This window comes from Wasmannia auropunctata, unplaced genomic scaffold (assembly GCF_000956235.1).
Source record: "Wasmannia auropunctata unplaced genomic scaffold, wasmannia.A_1.0 LD335985.1, whole genome shotgun sequence".
In the NCBI taxonomy this organism is placed as follows: Eukaryota; Metazoa; Arthropoda; class Insecta; order Hymenoptera; family Formicidae; genus Wasmannia; species Wasmannia auropunctata.
Window position 1 is genome coordinate 354391 of NW_012026905.1, and position 1237 is coordinate 355627.

Consider the following 1237-nt stretch of genomic DNA (forward strand, 5'->3'; position numbering starts at 1 on the left):
TCTAAAACAATGAGAAATAATAAAATAACATAAAACTTTACAGCCGACTCCTGATTACGGAGTTAATATCAAACAATAACGATAAACTAAATAATTAATATCAAATAAAAGATATAAAATATAATGGCGCTCTTTAATGCCTTATTCCTCCACGGTTGGCAATGGCGGCGTGACCGGCTCGAACCTGGGGCTTTCCGGTTCGACCTCTTCTTCGGCCGCCACTTCCGGAACCGCCCATTCTCCGCTCCGGCGCCTCTCCTTTTCCACCATCCATTGGTGGACTATGTCGAGCGCCCGCTCCGCCACGGACGTCCTCCGGTCTCCTTCCTCCGCGACAATCGTTGTATCCGTCTGCGAAATTGCAGGCGGATACAGTAGGACGTAGAATATGAAAATTTTGATATTTTTCCACGTGCAGCCAATCACAAAAGAGGTTACTCGCCATTCCTATTTTTCCATATCCAATCATATCTTCCCAATTTCTTACATCTACGTCTCTATGTAAACTCCGCCTTATGCATTTCATGTGCTCCGAGCTTAAGGCCGGGACGGCTGCTCTCATGTTTCTCTCTACTATGTCTATGGATGATATCGACCAATAGGCATTAGGCAATACAGCCGCCATTTTAACGTCAATCGGTGCGTGATGTTCGGCAAGTTTTGATGATTGTGTGAATAACAAATCTCGGAGCAATCTCATATTCGGGAGGACGTGAGTCATGGCGGAGTATTTAGCATCTATCTTCGGTACCGAGAAGGACAAGTAAGGAAAACTCGTTTCGCCGTGTTGTAAATAAAGCTGAGAGGCGTGTAACTTTTATTCTAACCTAACCTAACGTTTTCCTTTCTTCTCTTTACAGAGTAAATTGCTCCTTTTACTTTAAAATCGGCGCCTGCCGTCACGGCGACCGATGCTCACGTATCCACAACAAACCTACATTTAGTCAGGTATGTATTATAGCGATTTCGGCTGAGATGTACCGATTGCACATTTCGGGTGTTGTGTGTTCGGCTGGTCGAATGATGCAGTCTCTCGCCAGTAAAGCGGCGTCTACAATGAGACTTAAAGACTTAAGATTTAAGAAAATTGACCAATTACAATCGATTATCAAGAGACACGGCAGTCTTGGTCAAGTATTTAACTACTAAAAAAATTGTATACATATTAATTATATGTATATATATTTCTCCTCGTGTGAAATGAATAAACGACTATGATTGATCAATTTTCTTAAAT

At 42.3% G+C, this 1237-nt stretch overlaps 3 protein-coding genes across 3 annotated transcripts in view; 1 reads left to right on the forward strand and 2 right to left on the reverse strand.

Moving 5' to 3' along the window:
• LOC105454407 (sterol O-acyltransferase 1-like) overlaps nt 1–1237 on the reverse strand; it is an 18422-nt gene that overhangs the window by 14392 nt on the left and 2793 nt on the right. The gene's annotated exons all lie outside the window — the stretch shown is intronic.
• The window catches only part of LOC105454405 (sterol O-acyltransferase 1-like), a 16116-nt gene that overhangs the window by 3675 nt on the left and 11204 nt on the right, over nt 1–1237 (reverse strand). The window lies entirely within an intron of this gene.
• LOC105454406 lies at nt 607–1170 on the forward strand. Its single transcript, XM_011696993.1, has 2 exons — nt 607–763; nt 861–1170. Exons 1-2 carry the CDS (start codon nt 720–722, stop codon nt 1147–1149), a joined length of 333 nt encoding a protein of 110 aa, XP_011695295.1. The 5' UTR covers nt 607–719; the 3' UTR covers nt 1150–1170.

Excerpts from the sequence above, each read along its gene's own strand:
- LOC105454406 (XM_011696993.1), top strand. The coding sequence starts at position 720 with ATGGCGGAGTATTTAGCATCTATCTTCGGTACCGAGAAGGACAA. Across the intron at positions 764-860 it reads TTCGGTACCGAGAAGGACAA|AGTAAATTGCTCCTTTTACT; the intron begins GTAAGGAAAACT and ends TTCTCTTTACAG.